The sequence below is a fragment of the Carettochelys insculpta genome, chromosome 2 (genome assembly GCF_033958435.1).
Source record: "Carettochelys insculpta isolate YL-2023 chromosome 2, ASM3395843v1, whole genome shotgun sequence".
Classification (NCBI taxonomy): domain Eukaryota; kingdom Metazoa; phylum Chordata; order Testudines; family Carettochelyidae; genus Carettochelys; species Carettochelys insculpta.
The window spans coordinates 17,181,410-17,204,350 of NC_134138.1; the positions used below are offsets into that span (position 1 = coordinate 17,181,410).

Genomic DNA, 22,941 nt, shown 5'->3' on the forward strand with positions numbered 1-22,941 from the left:
CCTTTTCCCCAAGTGTCCCAAGACTTCCTACCCCCACTACAAGCACTGGGAATTTTAAAAAAGTAGCCAGTGTTTCAAGTTCTGCCCTTTCCCCTGCCTGCACCCCACAATCAGGTGAGCCAATGGAAAGGTCTGCTTATCACCACCTGCAAAACCTGAGAATTTGAAAGAGCATTTTCCCTGGCAGTCAGTGCTGCAAGCACTGCTCTTCTACCTCCTCCCTGACCCCCTCCCAGCACAAATCACCTCACCTCCGACTAATCCCACAAACTTTAAAAGTTATGCTCCAAAATATCTGTTAGTCTATAGGGTGCCACAGGACTTCTTGCGGTTTTTGAAGATACAGATTAACACAGCTACCTCTCTGGTACATGGCTGAATAATTTTCTATAACATAGTGTTGTGTGAAAGTATGCACAAAAGCTCATGTGGCACCTACACAAATGTCCAGCATGGGCACATTTCAAAGAAATGCTGTTGACACCATTGCCCCAGTGGAGCGAGTACATACAGTAGGTGTTGGCTAGTAGTAGTAGGCATCCCTCAGTCTGCATAGACTATGGATCGTGCCCTTTATAGTTTAAATTGAGGACTTCATTTACAGCATCTACTGTGACTATGAAGACCCACACGAGAGGGACAGTCCTTGCTGCATCTCTTGCAGATGTGGTGGGTGTCTGGCAAGTCCTTAGTGTGCTTTCTGTGTGCTCACTTCTCCTCTGCTAGCTGTCTGATCCTCATCTTGCCCTTCTGAAGGCCCTTGTATAACCCCTGCCTCCATCTGCTGTGGTCGTCTGCTAGTTCTTCCCAGTTGCCCAGCTCAATGTCTACCTCTCTGAGGTCTCTCTTGCAGACATCTTTGTAGCGCAACTGGGGGCGTCCGGGAGGTCTTTTGCCAGAGGCGAGCTCACCGTACAGGATGTCTTTTGGAATCCTTCCATCATTCATCCTGTGGACATGGCCAAGCCAGCGGAGCTATTTGTTGAGAATTTCATAAGAAAGGTGGACACAGACGGATATCCACTTTGAAATTGTTAACCCCTTGGAGCATTTTGTAGAAGATGCAAAAAGCGTTTGCTTTTCTAAAAGCTTTTGTTCTTTGTCAGTAGAACACTAGAGCTCTGCAGACATCCAAAGTTTGCATGATTATGTCAGTGTCAGTTAAATGGGGCTTTTGAAAAATCATGGGTGTAGAAGGGTTCATTGCAGTGGAACTAGGAAGTTACCGCAGAATGAAATTTGGCCTGCAGTCAAAGCACTACTTTGTGTGCAATATCGTGTACAGGGACTCTGACATGAGGGCTCCCATTTCTCCCGCTCTACAAGCGGAAGTGATTGCAACTAAAATGCTGCCTTCATTGAGAGATGCAGGAGAGAACGTGTTGTAATGGGTTCAAATGCCTTTCTCATGAGGGCTGACACAACCAGATTGAAGTCCCAGACTGGTATAGGGTCCTTAATGGGTAGATATAAGTTCTGTACACTCTTTAGAAACATTGAGTCAGATGAGTGAATAATGAAGAACCATCTACATGTATGTGTAAAGCTTACACAGTTGTTACATGCACTCTGACCAAGATGAGTGAAAGATTTGACTTTCTGAGGTGAAGCAAGTACTGTAGAATATGTGGAATAGATGCTAAAATAGAGAGAAACTTATAAAGATGTGCACCATCTGGTAAAAGGTGCCATTTAAGTTGTCCTTATAGATTCACAGAATGCTAGGACTGGAAGGGACCTTGAGACGTCATCAAGTCCAGCCCCTCACCCTCATGGCAGGACCAAGTACTGTCTACACCATCCCTGATAAACATTTATTTAACCTGTTCTTAAATATCTCCAGCAATGGAGATTCCACAGTCTCCCTAGGCAATTTATTCCAGTGTTTAACCACTCTGACAGTTAGGAACTTTTCCTAATGTCCAACCTAAACCTCCCTTGCTGCAGTTTAAGCCTATTGCTTCTTGTTCTTTCCTCAGAGGCCAAGAACAATTTTTCTCCCTCCTCTTTATGACACCCTTTTAGATACTTGAAAACTGCTATAATGTCCCCACTTAATCTTCTTTCTTCCAAACTAAACAAGCCCAGTTCTTTCAGCCTTTCTTCATCGGTCATGTTCTCTAGACCTTTGATAATTCTTGTTGCTCTTTTCTGGACCCTTTCCAATTTCTCCACAATCTTTCTTGAAATGCGGTGCCCAGAACCGGACACAATATTCCAACTGAGGCCTAACCAGAGCAGAGTAGAGCGGAAGAATGACTTGTTGTGTCTTGCATCCCAGAATCATCTTTGCTTTTTTTGCAAAGGCATCACACTGTTGACTTATATTTAACTATCCACTTTTACCCCTAGATCCCTTTCTGCCGTACTCCTTCCTAGACAGTTGCTTCCCATTCTGTATGCGTCAAACTGATTGCTCCTTCCTCCGTGGAGCACTTTGCATTTGTCTTTATTAAACTTCATCCTGTTTACTTCCAGACCATTTCTCCAATTTGTCCAGATCATTTTGAATTTTGACCCTATCCTCCAAAGCAGTTGCAACCCCTCCTAGCTTGGTATCATCTGCAAACTTAATAAGCGTACTGTCTATGCCAATATCTAAATCGTTGATGAAGATATTGAACAGAACCAATCCCAATACAGAACCCTGTGGAACCCCACTTGTTATGCCTTTCCAGCAGGATTGAGAACGATTAATAACTACTCTTTGACTACGGTTGTCCAGCCAGTTTTGCACCCACCTTATAGTAGCCCCATCTAATTTGTACTTGCCTGGTTTATTGACAAGAATATCATGCAAGACCAGATCAAATGCCTTACTAAAATCTAGGTATACCACATCCACCGCTTCTCCCTTATCCACAAGGCTCATTATCTTATCAAAGAAAGCTATCAGGTTGGTTTGACGCGATTTGTTCTTTGCAAATCCATGTTGGCTGTTCCTATCAGCTTACCACCTTCCAAGTGTTTGCAGATAATTTCCTTAATTACTTGTTCCATTATCTTTCCTGGCACAGAAGTTAAACTGACTGGTCTGTAGTTTCCTGCATTGTTCTTATTCCCCTTTTTATAGATGGGCGCTATATTTGCCTTTTTCCAGTCTTCTGGAATCTCTTCCGTCTCCCAGGATTTTCCAAAGATGATAGCTAGTGGCTCATAACTCCTCCATCAGCTCCTTGAGCATTCTAGCATGCATTTCATCAGGTCCTGCTGACTTGCAGACATCAAACTTTCCTAAGTGATTTTTAACTTTTTATTTTATCTTCTAAACCTACCCCTTTCCCACTAGCATTCACTATGTTAGGCATTCCTTCTTCAGACCTCTCAGTGAAGACTGAAACAAAGAAGTCATTAAGCATCTCTGCCATTTCCAAGTTTCATGTTACTGCTTCTCCCTCCTCACTAAGCAATGGGCCTACCCTATCCTTGGTCTTCCTCTTGCTTTTACTGTATTTATAAAAAGTCTCCTTGTTTTCCTTTATGCCCGTAGCTAATTTGAGCTCATTTTGTGTCTTTGCCTTTCTAATCTTGCCCCAGCATTTGTGCTGTTTGCCTATATTTATCATTTGCCTATATTTATCATTTGTCCCAGTTTCCATTATTTTATATGATTCCTTGATGACGTCTCAAGGTCCCTTCCAGTCCTTTACTATTTTGAGATCACACAAGATCTTCTGGTTAAGCCAAGCAGTCTTTGGCCATATTTTCTATCTTTCCTACACAGAGGATAGCTTGCTTTTGGGCACTTAATAATGTCCCTTTGAAAAAGTGCCAACTCTCCTCCATTGTTTTTCCCATCAGTCTTGCTTCCCACAGGACCCTACTTACCAGCTCTCTGAGTTTACCAAAATCCGTCTTCCTGAAATCCATTCTCTCCATTTTGCTGTTCTCCCGTCTATCCTTCCTTAAAATTGTGAACTCTATGATTTCATGATCACTTTCACCCAAGCTGCCTTCCACTTTCAGATTCTCAATCAGTTCCTCCCTATTTGTTAAAATCAAATCCAGGACAGCTTCCCCCTGGTAGATTTTTCACCCTTCTGAAATAAATAGTTGTTTCCAATGCAGTCCAAGAACTTAGTGGATAGTCAGTGTGCCACTGTGTTAGTTTCCCAGCGTATATCTGGATAGCTGAAATTCCCCATCACCACCAAATCCTGGGCCCTGGCCGATTTTGTTAGTTGTTTAAAAAAAGCCTCATCCACCTCTTTCACCTGGGTAGGGGGCCTGTAGTAGACTCCTAGCAGGACATCACCCTTGTTTTTTTCCCCTTTTAGCTTAATCCAGAGGCTCTCAACACATCCGTTTCCTATGTCCATCTCCACCTCAGTCCAAGTGTGTACATTTTTAATATACAAGGGAACACCTCCTCCCTTTTTCCCCGTCTATCTTTCCTGAGCAAGCTGTACCCTTTCATACCAACATTCCCATCATGTGTATTACCCCACCAAGTTTCTGCAATGCCAACAATGTCATAGTTGTATTTATTTATTAGCACTTCCAGTTCTTCCTGCTTATTATCCATACTTCTTGCATTTGTATATAGGCATCTCAGATATTGATTTGATCTTGCCTCTCAGTTTTGCCCTGACTCTCCTTTTTCTCTGCCATTATAGCCCCTTGCTCCCTCCCATTTCTTAGGCATCTCCCAGGTCTCCATCTTCTCTACTTACCTGTGGGCTTTGCTCTCCTGTCCCTGTCAACCCTAGTTTAAAGCCCTCCTCACTAGGTTAGCCAGTCTGTGTCCAAACAGGGTCTTTCCTCTCCTCGAAAGGTGAACACCATCTCTGCCTAGCACTCCTTCCTGGAATAACATCCTATGGTCGAGGAAGCCAAAGCCCTCCTGGAGACACCATTTACACACCAGGTCAATCTTATGCACCAAAGATCTGCTCTGAGCCTTTGGTACAGATGGTGGAGTCATAGGGTCACAGCAGGTGCCAAGAACACTGGCAGTTTGCTTGGGGCTCAGGCAGATATAGCCAGTCAATGCCACTTGAGCCAGTTTCAGCTTTTTTTTTTTTTTGAGGTGGGGGGGTGGCATCGGTGCCTGAGAGCTGGCCAAGAGGATCTCTGGCTCCTGAGGACTCCTCCATAGCAGGGGTGCCTGGAACCTTGTGGTACAGTACCTTAGAATGAGCCAGTGCCAGAGCTGACTCTTCCCTGTGGGAGTGATTCTGAGGCAATTCTTCCTGGGTATCTGAAGGTATTTTCTTGCACTCTTGCAGGACTGGAGACCAATGAAGAAGGTTTAGAGGCTGGCACTGCCTATTCTGAGGTAGCCACTGGTGAGTGCTGCCTTGGTGGTGAGGCATGGTCTGGGTCTGAGACTGGTCACATACACTTTTTAATTAGGAAAAGCTTAAGATGAAGCTCTCCTGATTCCTTGTTCTAGCAGTGAGCTTCCTGAAGTGGGGACACTTGTTAGTGTAGTGTCCCTCACCTACAAACACCTCACACAATGAGAATGCCTGTCTGAAATGGGGATGGACATACTACAGGTTAGAAATCTCTTGAATCCTGGTGATTATGTCATGACTAAGGGTAAAAAGTTATATATATGAATTACACTAACTGAAGTATAAACAGTAAACTAAGCACACTAAAGAGACAAAATTAAGAAAATGGCAATGGGTTTAGATGAGTGGCAGAGAAAGAACTGAGAGGTTGGTGGTCTGCACATGTAAAGTAGCTGCCATGTTAGGTGTGTGCCAGCCACTCCACATGCACAGCCTGCCAAATAACTGCTACTGTAACTCTCTGAGCAGAGGAGCAGCAGCACCATAATACTCAGGTGAAGCACCCACAGGGATGCTCCTCAAAGAAGCATAACTTTGCCTGTAATTTGTTTTGATAATTTTTTAAAAAAATAACCCAGACATAAAAGCACTGCTAATTATTATGTAAGCATGATTTTATTGTTCTATTAGACAAGCAGTAAAACAATCTGCTAACCCAAGAACTCAATAAAATCTGAAATTTTTACTGTCAATGTCTATGTCTCTAAAAAGCATGCTATTCCTGACATTTATTTTATTTAACAAGCACTGAATAGTGCTCTAGCTTCAAACATTAGTCTTTGAATTGATCCACAAATGGCAGTTTTAATTACAGATTAAAGCTTTTCTATTTGTTGCCTCTGTGTCATAATTATGAATTAAAGTTTTGACAGTCCATTCTGGCTTACTGTAGGTAATTTTTCTTACCAAACTTACAAAATATAAATATTGCAAAAATGGTTGGAAAAGCAAAGCAGTGAGATTACTTGATAGAGAAGGAAAATTAACTATCATAATTGTTGGCTCAATCTTGTCTTCTTAGCCATCATCTTGTCAATATAAATGATGAAAGGACCACAAAAATAGAAAGTAAAAACATCCCTCAATTTAATGTAATATTCTAGCCATTTTCCTACAGTGATTTAGTATTAAGAGAGGAAACACCTTAGACTAAAGAAATGACAGGCATTTTTACAAAATTTGTCCTTCTAAACTAGTTTAACAAATCCAATTTCTCAAAATGCTGACAAATATTCTGCTGGAGTCATTCAGCAAGGTAAAGGACACAGGTGAATTCACCATGAATTAAACTAAAATTTGAGAATTTTAAACTGGATATCAAACTTATCTAAGAGTATTATGTAATCTATTCTGTCTCCCTTAGGAAACAGCAGAAGCCACTAAATAGTTTAAGGGTGAACATACCAATGAAAAACTTATGACACAACCTACAACAGTATATGACAATATAGAATCACAGAATACTAGAAGTAGACAGGACCTCAAAGAAGTCATCCAGTCCCTGCCCTCACAGCATGACCAGGCACTAAACCTGCTCTTAAATATCTCTAATGATGGAGATTCCATAGTCTCCCTGGATAATTTACTCCATTGACTTATCAGAAGGGTGAAATGGAAAATATCTAGGACTCTTTAAGGTGACAGCAGATTCAAATGACAAAAAACAGTGGGAATTAAAAAACAGTCTAATTTTATAAATATGGTTATAGTTTCAACAAATCATAGAAGCCAAGGGCTGGAAGAGACCTTAGGAGGTCATCAAAAGTTTGCTTAAAATTACAATAAGCGAACTCTGTTCATACAGATAACTTATAGGCTAAATATTTCATCCCTGGGAAATTTGTTGGCTAAAAAATTCAAAAATATAATACCTGGTGCAAATAAAACTAATGTGCACAGCAGCTGTATATATTAGACTTTTCAGAAAAATATGTATTAGAGTTATTATTGAAGTAAAACTGGATCTACATTGCTCAGGTAAGACTAGGCCCACACATCCACTGATAAGTGCTTTTCTTTCTCTACACAATATAATCTGTATTTTTAAAATTATATGTAAGAAAAATTAAAGTTAAAAACTCAGAGGTTAAGATTTTCCTGTAGCAGATATCTTAAATTAAATATGTATTTCACAATCAGTCTTATTATTTAGTCTCTTCAGTGGTGTCAATTCTGTACATTGTTTTTTGGATGAGGACTGTTAGTTACGTGAAATATTTAAATCTGTAAACATTACGTCACTAATCTGATTGCTAAATAAACTGTTTTAGTATTTCAAAGTGTTTTTCTGTCCTCAGATTTCAAAACACTTTACATGGGAAAACAAATATTAATTTTATATCCCTAAAAGTCACACCAAGAACAGATTTAGAGATCGGTCAGCCTTTATCCACCAGGCTGGCAAACTGTGATCAGCAGCAAAGGTCCCAATATTATGACTTCAGTAATCTACTACAGGCACTATGGATACCCTTTAGGTAAAAATTGCCATCCCACTAGCTGATCTTCTAGAAAACATTACTCCAGAAAAATGTACTTTTTTTAAAAATCAATGTGATATTGCTGAACATCAAAAATGTCTAAAAACCAAGGGGAACCAAACCTCCTATTCAGCACTACAGAACTTCACCAATAGTATACACAAGTGTTTTTCTTTCCCCATTTTGCCGATTATTAAAATCAAACTAATACTAGTGGCATCATAACAGGAGTATAACTATACAGGAATTGTCAAACCATGTCTGGTTGATGATTATCTCACAGCAGCCAACAGATGATTCAGAAGACAGGTGAAATTCACATTATAGGACAATGCACTCTAGAGCCATTTCTCACTGGTTGACATGCATTCCAAAAAAATCAATACGTAAACAGGCAGCTAAAATTCTTTAAAAATGTGTGCTCATTTTTTTGAGATGCGACTCCTAACTGACACTGGGCTTTGGGATCACAAAAAACAATGCCTGCATGGTGACACCTCAAATGCATTCTTCCATTCCATGTATTTTTTGCTGTGCAGCAAAAAAACCAGAGCATTAGTCATTGATGCTTCTTATCATAGAGACCGTTTGATGGACAAACCTATCTCATGTACAGTAAGAGCTCTATACACAGGGCTAGACTATGTCTACACTGTGGTTTCTATTTTGGGATACATTTGTACAATATTATATGTTTCCACAGCATTTCGTTCCCACTACTCCTCATCAAGAGAGGGGAAGTTCAAAATAGAAGCGTTTCACAAATTGTTAGCTATTTTGGGTTACAGCTATAGTACAGCCCTAGCCTTTGAGACCACTTGTTGGTCCTATTGTAACCCCAGAGGCAGAGAGACCACTGACAAGGGAAAGTGAAGTCTGCTCTACAACCCTGACTGAGAGGCAGCCGGCTTTTAGCTCATTTGGCAGAACACAGGGCTTTAGCTCTTAAGGTTGCAGGTTCATTCCCTCCTGCTGATAGGAGGAACTGCTGGAAGGTCTCAGATGCTCAGGACTTGCTTCCTCAGCTGAGGGAAGAATGCAACCTCAGAGGCACTGAAACCACTGACAAGGGGAGAGTGAACTCTGCTCTACAGCCTTTGCTGAGAAGTAGGCAGCTTTTAGCTCATGTGATGGAGCCCAGGACTTTATCCCCCAACGCCACAGGTTCAAGCCCTCCTGCCAACAAGCCAAGTAAGCTAGCCTTACGCTATAATCTGCAAGCCCCTTTTACTTCTCCCAAGGAGAAAGGCCAAAAGATACACCCATTAGGTTAGACACGAGTTCTCACAGGGCCACTGAACCTAATATAGAGCTTGAGAACAAGTACTTCTGGTTGTTGACAAAACATGTTTGTATATTCTCCATTCGCATAACTTTTGTACTACTTTGTTCCTGGTTTAAGGTGAAAAGGAATTTACACTCATCTCTCATTAAATGAGTACTTTACTTAAGACTATTTGCTAAAACGAGGGACACATACATATACATACCTTTGTTGATTACACGAGTGAACTCCTCCCCTTCCCCCGCCGCTAATATGAGCTTTGCCTTACTCCACTCCCTGCACACCCAACCTGCTGCACCCTGAAACCCCACTGGCCCCACAGACCCAACCCACCTCAGCCTGAACCCCCTGCTGGCCCTGCAGACCCAACCTGCAGCAGCAATGAACCCCATGTGGGCTCCGCAGCCCCAACCCACCACAGCCTTAAACCCCCACCCCCCGACTCCATGGATCCAATCTGCCACCAAGTTTTAAGCCTCCCTCCTGCTCGTCCCCACACTGCCCCCAGCCTTTAACCCTCCCTCCTGCTCTTGTCCCCACACTGCCCCCAGCCTTTAACCCTCCCCAACCCCCACTGCCAAACCCTAGGTACACTTACCATTCAAAAGCAGAGCCACATGCTGCCACTCCTTCACTGAGTTACAAGCACTTGGAATGAATCAGAGACTTTTACGTGTATTTTAATGGGAATTTAGTGTCCCTCTTACAAGTTTTCACATATGAACAGAAATTTGGGAACCAATTGTGCTTGAATAGCAAGGCATGAGTTTATTTATAGTGCACCTGGTAGGTCACTATTCAAAATTTTGCATGGTCCCCTTGCATTTTTCATAGACCATTCAGAGTTTTCAACTGGGTGCTATTCTTATACCACTCTTAAAGAGAAATGGTGTGCAAAAGAGATGCCTGGTATAATATGCAACATTTTAACTTCCTAGTGTAAGTAATTTCTTTAAATCCATGACAGAACAGTAAATCTTTTCTTGGAATGAAGTCTCCCAGAAGAAGCCCCTTCTCCTTTGGCAATCCATGGCTCCCAGCCTTTATAAGTAAGGAATATATCTCTGCCCTGAGTAAAGTCTACTGAAAGGAGTCTCTAAAAAGGGAGAAGGATAAGGAATTGAGAGGGGTGTGAGGCACATATCCAAATCTCCAAATCCAAGCAATTCCACTGTCACAAACAGGTTACCAAATAGTCCCCAAAGGAGAAGAGAGGGAAAAAAACAAGTTAACAAACAGGATCTAGGCTCATAGGCAGTCATACGATTTGAGATCTGAGATGCAGAAGTTTACTCTGCCTCAGAAAATCCCTTGCAAGATTGTTCCCAACTCAGATTTCTGTTGCTGGTAAACTGGGTCTTCTAAAGAAGTGATAAGAAGTAACCAGAAATTGATCATGGAGTAAATGAAAGAGGTAGAGTTTTCTTCATCTTAGCCAATTTGGGCACTAAAAAGAATTAATCTTTTACTTTCTGCAGAATCTTGTCCATCTAACTACCAAATAAACTTCCTTCATTTAAGATCCTGCCTCAACAGTACATCCAAGGCAGCTTTAGCTAGCATTACAACTGATGCATCATAAATGTCTGAAAATTGAAATTTTCTCTGGCAATATCCTTCACTGTCTCCTGTTTCTTAATGGCTACATCTACACTAGCCAAAAACTTCGAAATGGACATGCAAATGGCCATTTCAAAGTTTACTAATGAAACGCTGAAATACATATTCAGCACCTCATCAGCATGCAGGCGGCCGCAGCACTTCGAAATTGACGCGCCTCGCCACTGCGCGGCTCGTCCAGATGGGGCTCCTTTTCGGAAGGACCCCGGCTACTTCGAAATTGACATGGCTCACCGCCGCGTGGCTCGTCCAGACGGGGCTCCTTTTCGAAAGGACCCCGCCTACTTTGAAGTCCCCTTATTCCTATGAGCAGATGGGAATAAGGGGACTTCGAAGTAGCTGGGGTCCTTTCGAAAAGGAGCCTAGTCTGGACGAGCCGCGCGGTGGCGATCCGCGTCAATTTCAAAGTGCTGTGGCCGTCCGCATGATAATGAGGCGCTGAATATGTATTTCAGTGCTTCATTAATAAACTTCGAAATGGCCATTTGCATGGCAATTTCCAAGTTTTGGGCTGGTGTAGACACGGCCAGTGTGATTATCTCAGGTAATGTCAACTCCTAGGTGAGACAAGACTATGCGGTCTTCCTGTCTTTAGAAGGGGAGGAAAAAAAAAACAACAAACAAAAAAACTTACCATTAATACTTGCAACAAATCAATCACCCAGCCTGCCTAAGATTAAGTCAATTTTCCCAGTCTAACATTCAAACAAAGTAGAATGGCCAAACACACACTCCTGGACACAAACGTCTGTTGAAAACAAAGATCCAGGTATTAGCTAAGCAAAAATTCCAAAGACCTGTGAAGAACCATTTGAAAATTTTTCAACCATAAAAATGCTATTTCTTCTGAACTGAAATATACTGCTACAATACATACGTTACAATAAAATTTTCACCAGGAAGGTTTAAGATAGAATTTCTCATGAAAAACACAGAGAAAGAGCCACCAAGAGCATCTGAGTGCTATGTGGGAAAATTAGATTTAATCCCAGCTTTCAATCAACCAAAGAAGTGAGTCTTACCCACGAAAGCTCATGGCCTAACAAATTTGTTTGTCTCTAAGGTGCTACATGACTGCTTGTTATTAAAGCAGAACAGCTTTAAAAAGGAAAGGGAAAGACTATAAACTTGCTGGATCTAGGAAGCGTTCGGGATGTGTGAGACAAGTTTAAAAATCGAGCAGAGGAGGGGCTTGAATCTTAGATTCCACTTCAGGTTACTGTCATAACTTAGCTAATAGCTATTCTGGGATGGCTCTCTCACTCTTTTGAGGATGGAAAAAAATCTTAGTTTGTGATCGATAACAGAACAAAAACTAATTTTGAAACTAGAATTTTCTCCAACACTTTGAATAGTAACAGAGAGACAGCCGTGTTAGTCTATATACTATCAAAAAAAAAAAAGCAGTCCAGTAGCACTTTAAGGACTAACAAAATAATTTATTAAGTGGTGAGCTTTCGCATTTTGATAGTATATAGACTAACACGGCTATCTCTCAGTTACTATTCAACATGTAAGGCACTACATTCAGCCGTTTGGAATGGAGATCCATCTCTATCCCACAAAACCTCACCACCGAATAAATTATTTTGTTGGTCTTTAAAGCACTACTGGACTGCTTTTTTGCTCCAACACTTTGAAATACACTGTGGTTTGGAAGTTGCTGGAATTTAATAGGTACATGGGTAAGAGAGATCATGCTGGATTCTATCAACATTCCCATCCCACATGCATCCCACAGGAGATAGAACAGAAACTTAAAATCACTGGGGAGGGGAAGATTGCCAGGAGTCACAGATTGAAGGGGCTGTTGACATTAATACCGGTCAACAAAACGTACAAACCAAAAAGCAAAAAGAATGCCAAGATAGCATATGTTCCATTAAAAAAAAAAAAAAAAAAAAGAATTTATAATGGAGAAATTTTGCCAAAAGGACAGAACAAAAAATCAACAAGAAGTCCTGTGGCACCTTATAGACTAACAGGTATTTTGGAGCATAAGCTTTCGTGGGCAAAGACCCACTTCAGCTCATGCTCCAAAATAACTGTTAGTCTATAAGGTGCCATAGGACTTGTTGTTCTCGAAGAAACAGAGTAACATGGCTACCTCTCTGATAGATAGAGCCAAAATCAGTAATACAATATTTTAACCCATATTTTCTTAGTAAGCTTGATCTCACCATTTCATTTATCTCCTCATACCCATTTGCCACATCCATCTGTTGCATCTTGACATAATAAAATGGTTAACTTTTTTGTACAGACAATGTCTTTTTAATTACATTTTGTACTTTGCATGTAATAAATAAGATACTGATTAAAAATGTGGGGCTTCTTAAGTGCTACTAAACACACACACACACACACACACACACACACACACACACACACACACACACACACACTACAGAATATAACTCTCTGCAAATAAACTCCTTCAAAAGTTGTTTTTAGATACCATCTATATTGTGCGGAAATGTGAGACAATCCCCTCACCTTCACTTATGTGTAGCTGACATAGCCATCTACCTAAACGCTTCAAAGTATCTGTAATTATCTTTGTGACGCACTCTGTCACATTATGCCAGTGGTCTAATTTTCCGCTCTGCTTTGAAATAGTTTAGTTTTAATTCTCCTTCCTCCATTTCTCTCCTACGGATACATTTGTTTTTTTTAAACCAAATAAATGTTCATTTCAAATGCTTTTGCACAGCTATGAATGTTACAAATTTAGGTTTGTCTGTGATTCCAAATGTTTATTATATGAGGAAATAATTGAAACGTCATTACTTAAGCCCCACTTCTGAGATGGGTTCTTTCGTGGGCAAACCCACAAGCCCGTGCTGCGCTCCACTGACTTCACTGAGTATCTTTCAGCATTTAGGGGGTTTGCCTACCTGGAGTTCGCATTGGAATCCAAGGGTCTGAATGAAAAAAAAAAAATGTACTTCTGAATCTGACCCACACATTGTTATTGTTCATTTTCTCATTCTTCGTAGCTCTTTTCTTTACCCAAACTGTATTAGGAAGCCTAAAGGAAGCTAAATATCATGGTAAGCCATGCACTAAGTGTTTTAGCTGTTTCATTTACCTTGGCTTTGTCCCTCATGGAACCTTTTCCCAATATAGACATTTTTGTCAATGTTTCTTCCTGTAAACGTTTCAGCGAATTGCCACGTGGACCCAAAAGTTTTCCCACAAAGTTGAACTGTAAGGAAAAAAAAATGCAGTAAAAAAAATTGTAACACTGAGGAAATGTGATCATGAAAGATTGGAACTGGGTATGAAAGACATTGCTTAAACAGCATTTTTATGCAGCTGTAGATAAAAATTTAGTTCTATTTTTTTATAGAAATTAAATAAATGTGGAATAGATGCCACCTCTTCAGTAACTTCTCCCACGATACAGAAACTGACAAACGTTATACAAAAGAACTTTCAACTACTATAAAGAGAACTCAACATATTCAGCTGTATTATTTTACATTTGGAATACTGTAGACAGAAAAAGATGCCTATCCTTTAGCCACTGTCAAACAGACCTGTTCACTACAAAAACTCCACTAGAAATAAACTTCTTTGTATAAGAGAAGCAACCAATCAAGTCTTAAGAAAAAGTAGCTCGTGTTCCTTAAAAATTAAATAATTATGCCACCTCCCCTCAAAAGCCTCCACAAGAATACGAGCACTAATGATCAACAGATTAACATGCTGTGTCAGACCAAAGGTCCATCTAGCCCAACATCATATCTTCTGGCAGCAGCCAATGCCAGGTGTCGCATGGGGAATGAAGAGAGGTAATTATGCGATCCATCCCATCACCCATTTGCAGCCCTGGCATAGACTCAGAACACCATTTCTACTCATCCTAGCTAATACCAGGGGAAAAAAATTGATGACAGCCTGCCCCTGCTCCTCTATGCCCATCTCCACTGGCACCCGCTCTTACAGCCAGTAAAAAGTGATAGGACCTCTGCCCTGACTAGTCCATCACTGTTGTGAGGTGGGTGTCAAGACTCACTCTGAAGAATGCAGAATTAGGAGCAAATAATGTTATATTTTTAAAACAGCACCTAAGGCATTGATAAGTAGGATCGTGCTATGCCGCTGTCTGAAGTGGAGCAAGACCAGGAATGCCACCAGCCCTTTCACAGACGCCAGAAGACAAGGTGAACTGAATCAAAAATTGGAGAAGGGGGTTTGCTCTCGGCCATAAGGGCCCATACGTTGCTTCTAGGACGAGTGTTGCCTTGCCACTGCCTCCCCTGCAAATCCTGCCTTGTCACTAAAGGAACACCACCTTAATGATGGAAAATTCTCCAGTTGATACAATGTCCTTCAGAACAGCACCTTCATTTTTGGAAAAGGCTTCTCACCCCATTTAAGTTAAATCTGACAGATGTGAGAAGGCATTTGCAAAAATCAAGATGTTAAAAATACCCTACTGATAGCTCCCACTTGTTGACCCCAAGGAGATCAGACATCTAGGTTGAGCTCAGCTATTTCTTGTGAAAAAGAAGAGATTCATTTTTTATCATTAAACTATTGTATATTTTCTAAATATCTGAGCATCTGTCTGGAAAGGTAATAATGAATGATAATTTATTGCAGGGGTTATCATCTCAGATACTGATCAAGATATTTTGACACCTTAATTAAGAATAATTAGAACTTGAGTTCTAAACTGAAAGATGAAAACTTGATACTGGAATGGACAAATGAACACTTAAGTATAATACACCAAAAATATTAAGTTTGTCAAGAAGGGATCAATTTTAGCTGGTTATTAATGCAAAATAGCTTATCAGAAAGTTCAATCTGTCTCTAGTCAGGATTTCCAATAAATTTTTATAAAGAGGTTATGATATTTTCCATAGTTTTAAGCTTTGAATGTTCCACATTTCATATATTTAAACACAGAGTATCATGATCCTCTCCTGACACATTTAATGGTTTTGTTTAATCATCACTGCTTAAAATATTAGCGTTATATTTGACACATAAAAAAGTCTCCACTTCAGTTTACCACAAGCTTGAACCATACCACATTTCCAATTACTAAAAGTCTATTTTTGTAGAAGCAGAACAATTAAAAAACAGAGCCAGGTAACCTATTAAAGGAAGTAATATAGATAAATGTTCAGTGCACATCTAGAAGGATTATTCTTTATAGTAAATCACATTGAAATGTATTTCAGAACATCAAGTGTGTAATGTATTACACAAACCCAAAGATAGAACTTTAACACTCATCCAACTTATTAGAAATATTTAGCCTCAGTTCTTCCCTCAGTACCATTTGATAAAAACAGTTTATAAAATATAGAATTTATTTGAATAAACATAAAATCAATTTCATAATCTTCCAGCATAACCCTATACCGTGAATGCTATTTCAAAACTTAGAAGTAATTTTAATACATAATTAGTTACTGAACTTCACTTTGATGGCAGAAAGCTTATCTACCTCATTTTAACCACTAGGGTCTACTAACTAGCAGGCATTAGGCTGAAAAGAACAACAAAATATTTTCATATATATTATTCCTACCTCAAGTACACCACCCAAACCTCTGCAACATTCACACTGGAAGAAAACTGAACCATAGAAGAACTAACAACCAAAAATAAATTTGGTGAACTACTCAGTTGCAAAATGCCTCAAGGTACTAGTCATCATGTGCAAGCTAAGCAAGTATCATTTTCCTAGCCAGTGTATAATTTAAGCTATATGTAGACTAGACTGCCAACAAAACTTCTGTCGAAAAAACAGATATTTTGCAACAAAACTTCTGTCAACAGATCGTGTCCAGACCACCAAAGCAGATCAAAAGAGCAATCCACTCTGTCGAAAGAGCGTGGCTGCGTGTCCCAGCCACTCTGTCTGCAAAACAACTAACTGGAAACAGAGCAGAGAGGGTTGTCCAGTGTCCCAGAAGCCCTTTCTGTTGACAGAAGGGGCCCTGGAATGTCCAGACTGGCTTTTTGTCAGAGGTATTTTGCCACATGGTATGTGGGGTACAGCTTTTAACAAAAGTGCCACATTCTGTTGACTGTCAAGAGAACGCCCTTGGGAAACTGGATACTCTGCAGGTTTTCTCTATGAACGCTTCTAGTCTAGACGTAGCCTTAATAAACAAGGAACTGTACTTGTTATGCTCTTATGTCAGATCAAGCAACTGCTCTTGTGCTCTGATAAGTCCTAACCACATTAGAACTCATATTTCCATGAAGAAAAAAAACCACACCTGTCAAACCCATGCAGCAAATATTTAATGTTTTGATTCCTTGAACATAACAGTTGGAGACAACTTAAAACCCTAAAAAAAGTTGACTTCCCGCCCCCCCTTTTTTTTTTTTTGGCTAGAGTGACTAACATAGGGTCCAAGCTAGATTCAGTCTCAAGGAACCCTTCCTGCAACATTCCTCAAAATCAAGTATAGACTAGATTACAGTTATATTTTTCCAAAATTTAGTTTGCTGTCCTATTCATATATAAATAGTATGACTAGCTAAGGCAGTAAGTAAATCCCCTATTTAACAAATGTATAAAAGCATAGGAAAAATGCTCTAAAAGATTTCAATTTTCAAAAAAATGAATTGTTTCAGCTGCTGTTCATATTAAAATGCCTGGGAAACACTCAACTGGTAAAAAAAAAAATCTTTATTCGAGATTCAATGTCAGATACAAACTCACATACTCTGAGGCATAAATCAACCACTAATTGATTATATTGCTTTAGTTTTGAATGCTCAAATCAAAGCTGGGGCCTCTCATACATGCAGAAGCCATCCGTGTCTGTACAGTGGGGACTCAAGAGCATTTGTGAAAAATGGGAGCACAATAGGACTTAAACCCACTTTTGTGCTCAGATATCTAGCTACACTAAGCAGAGATCCAGTGTAGCAGAGGATCCAAGTAAAAGACTGATTACAATTGCTATGTGATTGAATGCTTGAAAAACAGTGAAGAAAAAGAGGTCCTATTAAAAATACAAAGTCCCAGTCCCTACAATTTAAAAAAAAAAAAAGACAAATGCAAACTGAGAGCTCCAAAACTTCCAACTAGATTTAACCTTTTCAAGATTAAAAAATAATAATAAGGACAAACTTTTTTAAAGGTTTCAGCCCTTTCTTCTACACATCATAAAGAATCAAAAAGGAACAAAGTCATTTTCACCTGCACTTTGGAGGTCACCGTTAACAGTAGGATAACTTAATTTAAACTTTACTTACAGAGTGATAAAAAACCACAAGACGACTGTTCATTTTAGGTTAATGAAGAGCAGTTAAATATAAAACTTGATTTTAAAGTTTCCACTTGCAGAAAAAAAAAAAATCAGGGAAAAATATATTCTATGTATTTTGAAAAAAATAAGTTGTACCCTTAATTTAGTGCATAAGTTTTGACCTAATAATTGCATACATTTTCTTCCTATACAACACCCATATTAAAAGCATACCTAGTTAAAATCTGTATAGCTATCCTGCCACAGCACTTTCTTTGCAAGAAAAATGTACCAGTACCTTACCTGAAATTTTCCTTTCTTGAAATAATGAAGTCCATAAATCCATGACATTGAATGCACTGTTCAATGCAACCTTCAAGGCAAACCAAAATCTATCAGAGGTAGGGGAGGTGTGACTACACAACTGAGAACCACCAGCTGAGACACTTGCATAGCAATTGAAAAAACAACACTTTAGATCAATAGGGAAAATCAGGTATTAGGACAAAAATAGAATAATCCTCCTGCAGAGCAAGAAATTCACTGATTTTACTGAAGGTCAAATCTGTCACACCACTTCAGCTTTATGAAAGGTTTAGTATTCAGGTACCGGAAAGATAGCTCCCAACTAAGACGCTGAATAGACATGATTGTGACCAGAAAGGTCAATTTAGGGGTTACAAAGTAGTAAGACACATTCATGAAAGGACACATTCAAATGCAAGGCATGCAATACTAATAAGAACTAGATAAAGTCCCTAAAAGTTGATTAGGCATATCTGGAGAATGTAGAAGACATAATACCCTGAAATAACAGCAATCCTAGATATTTGGGTAAAATGAAATTCACTTTTTGTCCATTGTTTAAACTCCAATGCCATTTCATAAGAACGGCCATACTGGGTCAGACCAAAGGTCCATCCAGCCCAGTATCCTGTCTGCCGACAGTGGCCAGTGCCAGGTGCCCCAGAGGAGGTGAACCAAAGACAACGATCAAGTGATTTGTCTCCTGCCATCTATCTCCAGCCTTTGACTAAAGGCTAGGGGCACCATACTTCACCCTTGGCTAATAGCCATTTATGGACCTAACCTCCAAAAATTTATCAAGCTCTTTTTTAAACTCTGTTAGAGTGCTGGCCTTCACAGCCTCCTCTGGCAAAGAGTTCCACAGGTTGACTGTGAGCTGTGTGAAGAAAAATATCCTTTTATTAGTTTTGAACCTACTACCCATTAATTTCATTTGGTGTCCTCTAGTTCTTACATTATGGGAACAAGTCAATAACCTTTCAATATTCACTTTCTCCACACCATTCATGATTTTATATACCTCTATCATATCAACCCTCAATCTCCTCTTTTCTAGACTGAAAAGTCCCAGTCTCTCTAGCCTCTCCTCATATGGGACCCCTTCCAAACCCTTAATCATTTTAGTTACCCTTTTCTGAACTTTTTCTAACGCCAGTATATCTTTTTTGAGGTGAGAACACATCTGCACGCAGTACTCAAGATGTGCGTGTACCATTTTTTATATAGGGGAAGTTTGATATTCTTTGTCTTATTCTCTATCCCTTTTTTAATAATTCCTAACGTCCTATTTGCTTTACTGACTGCCGCTGCACACTGCGTGGATGTTTTCAGAGAACTATCCACTGTAATTCCAAGATCCCTTTCCTGATCTGTTCACAATTTGGTATTTCCTCTCCACACAATTAAAGGCCCATTCGAGTTGGATTGGACCTGTGGGCCTCATTACCCCAAATAAGGAAATCTTCCATTAAAACAGATATATCTTCCTATTTTTAGTCATATGGATTTTCATAGCAGCATCCACTTAGGGATCTTTATACAGTTGTGTATAAATGTAAAATATAATCCTTTTGTAATAGTTGCTTAAACAATAAAGCAAGGAGCAATGATTTATCAAAGGAAGCATCAGATGATGACTGCAGAATATGAAAGTGGAATGAACAGTTGGCCATGTGGCTGTTTTCCAGATTTCTTTCTATGAGGATGATCTTTCTGCCCAAGAAGCTGCCACAAGTCAGAGATTAAACTCACACTAGAAGATGCAGTTATGTTTCTTGATTCCTTTGCTTCTGAGATACAATATCTCAGCCACCCAGAAATGGAGAATTCTACAGCCTCTTTAACTAAAATCAGAAGGAAAGAAAGTACAAACAAAAACATTTGTCCTTCTTAACTGAGCTGGTAAATGAATATAGACTTTCAGCCCAGTAGACTTTTTAAAACAAAACAAGCAGTCCTGTAGCACTTTAACAGTTTAATTTATTAGGTAATGAGCTTTTGTGGATAGACTACCTATTCGCATTATGCAGCAGAAACAAGAAATTGGCAAAATATAAGCAAGGAGTGGAGGAAGGGAAGAAGGGGTAGAAAAAGAAAAAAAACAGAGAAGTGGGGAGTCACTTATCATTAAAAGGACCTATGGGAAGAGTAAATGAAGTTAAGTGGGATGTCTGCCATTCCTGCAAATACCAAAGGTGGGGAAACTGCCCTTGTAATGTGTAAGATAACTAAAATGCTTGCTGACGCCCAGGTTAAATGTATTAAACTTACAAATGAATTCCAATTCAGATGTCTCCCTTTGTTTTCTGGAGTTACAGATCTTTGTGCAATAATGCACTTACTCTAAAGCCCATGCTAGTGCATCCCGCGAGATTAAATTGCTCATTTAGTTTGTGTGTATTCAAAATTCCTGATCTCTGATTTGTGTCCATTCATCTTTTGGCATAGGGACTGTCCAGTTTGTCCATTGTACATGGCAGAGGCACATGATGGCACGTATCACATTAGTTGAAGTGCAAGGGTATGAGCCCCTGATGGCATAGCTGACTAGTTAGGTCCAGTGACGGTGTCTTTACTATAGGTATGTGGACAGAGCTGGCAATGAGGTTTGTTGCAAGGAAAAGTCCCAGGGTCAGTATTTCTGTGCTTATGGTGCGTGGCTGCTACTATATTCTGTAGGTTGGGTCACTGGCTGTAGGAGGAAGACTAGCTTGTCACCCAGGGCCTGCAAGACTGAGGGATCATATTCTAGTACAGGTAGTACATTGATAATAATGCACTGGAGGGGTTTAAATTGAGGGTGTTGACAAGTGGAGCTCTGTTGTTTACTCTCTTAGGACTACCTAGAAGCAGCTGGCTTCTGGGTATTTGTCTGGCCCTGCCAATCTGTTCTTTACTTCTCCTGGTGGGTAATTAAGTTTTACAAATGTGTGGTAAAGATCTTACAGTTTGTCTGTCGATGGGGTTGGAGTAGATACGGTAGTATCTTAGGGTTTGACTGTAAACATTGGATTGTGTGATGCATCCTGGATGGAAGCTTAAGGAATGTAGGTAAGAGTATGACCAGAAAGGTCTATTCAAGGGTTAGAAAATAATAAACTAATTCATGAAAGGTTCAAATGGAAGGCCTGCAATACTAATGAGAACCAGAAAAATTCCCAAAAAGGCACTTAGACATTTCTGGAGGACGTAGAAGACATAATACTCTCATAAGAACAATGTTGGCTATTTGGGTAAAATGAAATCCACTTCTCATCTATTGTGCTAAAGGTGCTAAACAAATCAGCATTTTGAACTCAGTGTCTGAACGGTCAGACTTACAACCTTGGATCCATCCTGCACAAACTTGCAATATCAAGGCATATGGAGGAATGAGACCTGTCCTGGTAACAATGGGTAAACTTCAACCACATCCACAAGTATGCAGAGTTGTCAATATCCAGAAAATTTGGGAAAAAAAAAAGTGAAATCAACTTTCTGACTCACCTCTAAAAGACCTCTGTCTTAAGAGGTTCTAGTCAAGAACCAGGCACCTAGTTTCATACTGTCTGGATTCTGATGCAAGTTTGGCCCTTGTAATATCGCATCACTTCTGGATGGAAAGTAGATGAGCGATTTTTGTACCACGTCAAGGTACAAGGTAACTTTGCGATTCCACTGGTAAGATAATACCTTTGAAACCTAGTCATTCTTATGGGATGAAAAACAGACCTGTTGCTAAAAGAGATTACAGACCTATACCAAAATATTTATCTTCTTCAGCTCTAATTCTTATTTTGGGTGATTTAACTTTTGCGTGCTGAGCTAGTCAGCCACGTCGTCGATTTTTTTCTTTGGATTCAAAGGCAGCCAATTGTCATTTGGCCAAGCCATCAGAAGGTGAGCTTCTCTTTCAAGGATTGTAGACTTCTTTCCCCTCTGACTGTAGCTGTATGTTATGTGTCATGGCTATCACATCACAGCCCTCAGGGAAGTCTGGATGACAGAACAGAGCCTTGAGACCAGCCGGTCTGCCCTGAAATGTAGACAAATTTATCTTGTGCTTGGTCTCTCATTTGGACCCCATCCCTTGACTCAGGTGAGCATACTACCTATGCAGGCTCACATTTTTGGAGATGAGAGCAAGCCAGGACACTCTTGGAAGAATTCAACACAAGTTTGGGTTCATTCATCCACTAGCTGAATGACCTGTTAGTCGTCTAGGGGTAAAACATCATTGCTGAGGACTAGAGAAGTACTGGAGGAATAAAAGAAAGCTCTGTAGCTACTTCATGTGAGCACTGGCACACTAAGAATATCTGCACAGAAGACCACAATCCCAGAAGAGGGATATTCAGTAAGCTTCTCTAGTGCTTCCTGCAGTAATTAATTTTGTAGTGGATCATGACTTATCCCACTCAGAGACTATGTTGAAAGTTAACTGCCTCTTTCACAAAACCATGGCCCTGCAGCATCCTTATAATCTGGATAATACAAATTATCACTGACTCTAGCTGAGGCTTGGATAACATTAGATAAGAAGAGATGGATAGACCTCTTGCTATCTGACCACTGCTGTCAGCACCTTCATAAACGTTTACAGTGTTGTTGCCAAACCAAAAAGGGCAAGGACCAAGATAAGAGTTTAGGGAGCACCTATAATGCTCCTGAATTGTGATACAGACACCCTTCAAATCCACTTGAAGTCATGTAGTCCCCATCACTCATGACAAATTTTAAGG

General features: G+C 39.9%; 1 protein-coding gene across 2 annotated transcripts in view; it reads right to left on the reverse strand.

The window, feature by feature from the left end:
* KHDRBS3 (KH RNA binding domain containing, signal transduction associated 3) overlaps positions 1-22,941 on the reverse strand; it is a 232,450-nt gene that overhangs the window by 151,733 nt on the left and 57,776 nt on the right. For both annotated transcript variants that reach the window (XR_012644135.1, XM_074985605.1), the window contains exon 3: positions 13,777-13,893. Coding sequence is in view for 1 of the 2 variants with exons in the window: in XM_074985605.1 (XP_074841706.1) it covers positions 13,777-13,893 (117 nt within the window). In the remaining variant the exon portion in view is untranslated. The remainder of the gene's footprint in view (positions 1-13,776; positions 13,894-22,941) is intronic.